At 62.0% G+C, this 1,995-nt stretch overlaps 1 protein-coding gene and 1 long non-coding RNA gene across 2 annotated transcripts in view; one reads left to right on the top strand and one right to left on the bottom strand.

Moving 5' to 3' along the window:
- Il12rb1 (interleukin 12 receptor, beta 1) overlaps nucleotides 1-1,995 on the bottom strand; it is a gene marked incomplete at its 3' end in the record, with an annotated part of 22,686 nt that continues 20,691 nt past the window's right edge. Inside the window, 5 exon segments of the mRNA XM_013507268.1 lie at nucleotides 1-203; nucleotides 686-767; nucleotides 1,133-1,229; nucleotides 1,609-1,743; nucleotides 1,971-1,995. Of these exon segments, the coding sequence (XP_013362722.1) occupies nucleotides 1-203; nucleotides 686-767; nucleotides 1,133-1,229; nucleotides 1,609-1,743; nucleotides 1,971-1,995 (542 nt within the window).
- LOC106147172 lies at nucleotides 662-1,602 on the top strand. The gene is made up of 3 exons (XR_001231951.1): nucleotides 662-732; nucleotides 899-994; nucleotides 1,327-1,602. It is a non-coding gene; the product is annotated as an uncharacterized LOC106147172 (long non-coding RNA).

Raw genomic sequence — 1,995 nt, 5'->3', positions numbered from 1 at the left:
CGGGTCCGCCTCTGGTCCTGCAGGAGCAGCGGGGCCCTGTGTGCGTCCTCCGCCGCCGAGCGCCCCTGCTGCTGCCCGGCCGGCCCAGCGTCTACGGCGGGCGCCGCCCTCGGGCCCGCATCTTGGTCCCCACACATCTCCACCACCAGCGTCTCTGGCGGGGACGCCTCCTCCAGGAAGTCCGCCGGGGCGGGCCACAGGCACTGCGGGGAGAGGGGCGGGGCCACGCTGGAGGCGGAGCCAGGGCGGAGCGGGCTGGGTCTCCGCCCACTCCACCAATCCCAGGTCGCGCTGCCTCAGGGCGCCTCCTTCAGCCCTATTTCCCGGCTCGGAAGAGCCCTCCTTTTATAGTGCAGCCGTTGGCCACGCCCACCCATGGGCACGTGACCCAGGCACGCCCCCCCCCCCCTCAGCATTACAGGCCCTGGCTTCAGCCATTGGGTCATATATGAGCATGTGACCTAAGCTGGGCCAATCAGTGATGGCCCTGAGACTGTTGCTAGTTAATGAGGAAACCCGTTACCCCAGGGGAAAGGTTGAGGCTGCCTGGGTCCAGCCCTACCCAAAGCATAGAGTCTGAAGCGGGAGGATCGCTGTGAGTTTGAGGCCAGCCTGCGCTACATAGCAAGACCCTGCCTCAAACAACGACGAACACCCAAGCTGATACTTGAAAGGGAGGATTTACCTGCTTCCCCGGGCTGTCCTGGAACGTCACTGCGGTGCTGGCACCAGGTGTGGGTAGAGGCGGCCACAGGTGCCGCGCAGCCCTGGGGAGGAGGACAGGTCCGAGAAGGAGGCTGTCGGCCTCTGCCTCCTGTTTCATGGTTATGCCTTACATTTTTTTCATCACCATTAGGTTGTGGTTTTTTTGTTTTTTTGTTTTTTGTTTTGGAGACAGGGTCTTGCAATGTAACCCAGGCTGGCCTCGAACTCTCTGTGATCCTCCTGCCTCAGCCTCCCATGCGTTTGGGCTCATTGCCGTTATGTTATGCAGGTATGGGGATGTGGGTTTGCGGGTTCAAATCTCACATCTGCCTCCTCTGCTGGGCGAACCCCTGTTCCCGACCTCGGTTTCTTCCTTTGGGAAACAGGCACACGGTGCTTCCCGGACCATGGGAGGGGTGTCTGTTACCTGCTCAGGCCGAGGTACCCCAGGGCACCCAGCAGGAGGATGGTCACAAAGCTTCCCACGGACACAGACAGGACGGACACACGGGACTCCTGTGGGGCTGGGGTGGGAGAGCTTGGGTAGGCGGGGGGGGGGGTCTGGGAGGCTGGGGCATTAATGGAGGGGGTCCAACCCCGTTTTCCCTTCCTCCTTCCCAGAAGCCCCTGGGCTTGGAGAGCAGAGACCCCCAAGCCCTGACGTCAATTGTTTGGTTATTTATCAGAGGTAGGTAAAGAAGGCGTTGGGGAGGAGCTTTTGAGCTGGGTTTTGAAGGATGAACAGGAGTTTGACAACAGGAAAATGAACTTTCCCAGTAGGTGGGCGTGCTGCCTTATCTCTTTCCAAGTTACCCTGGGAGGCAGGAGCAGGTCTAGTTGGTACTTTCTCCCGAGGGCCACGGCGAGCCCCAGGAGGAAAGGAGCCCAGGGAGGGGAGCTCACCAAGGCTGAAGCGCTGGGGCGGGCTCCAGGCGCCCCGCAGCCAGGCCGTGTCTGCGCGCACCTGCACTGTGTACGTGGTCCCAGGTCGCAGGCCCCGGAGGGTGACTTGGGTCTCCGTGGGCGACACAAGCTGCTCTGTGAGAAGCGATTTGTTTTTTCAGTACTGGGGATTGAACTCAGAGAGACAGGGTCTCGGTAACTTGCTGGGGCTGGGCTGAAACTTGGAATCCTCCTGTCTCAGCCTCCTGAGTACTGAGGCTATCACCCTCGCACCCGGCCCAATTCTCTTATTTGAGGGGTGGGGAGGCTGAGGCCCAGCGGGGGCTGCAGGGTGGGGGCGCACGCGGCGGGGGGTCACGCACCTGCGGCGCGGCCGCCGTCCTCCCC

The sequence above is a fragment of the Chinchilla lanigera genome, unplaced genomic scaffold (assembly GCF_000276665.1).
Source record: "Chinchilla lanigera isolate Chin_1 unplaced genomic scaffold, ChiLan1.0 scaffold00123, whole genome shotgun sequence".
Lineage (NCBI taxonomy): Eukaryota > Metazoa > Chordata > Mammalia > Rodentia > Chinchillidae > Chinchilla > Chinchilla lanigera.
The sequence above is the reverse complement of the archived record's forward strand: the minus strand, read 5'-3'. Positions and strand labels throughout refer to the sequence as shown.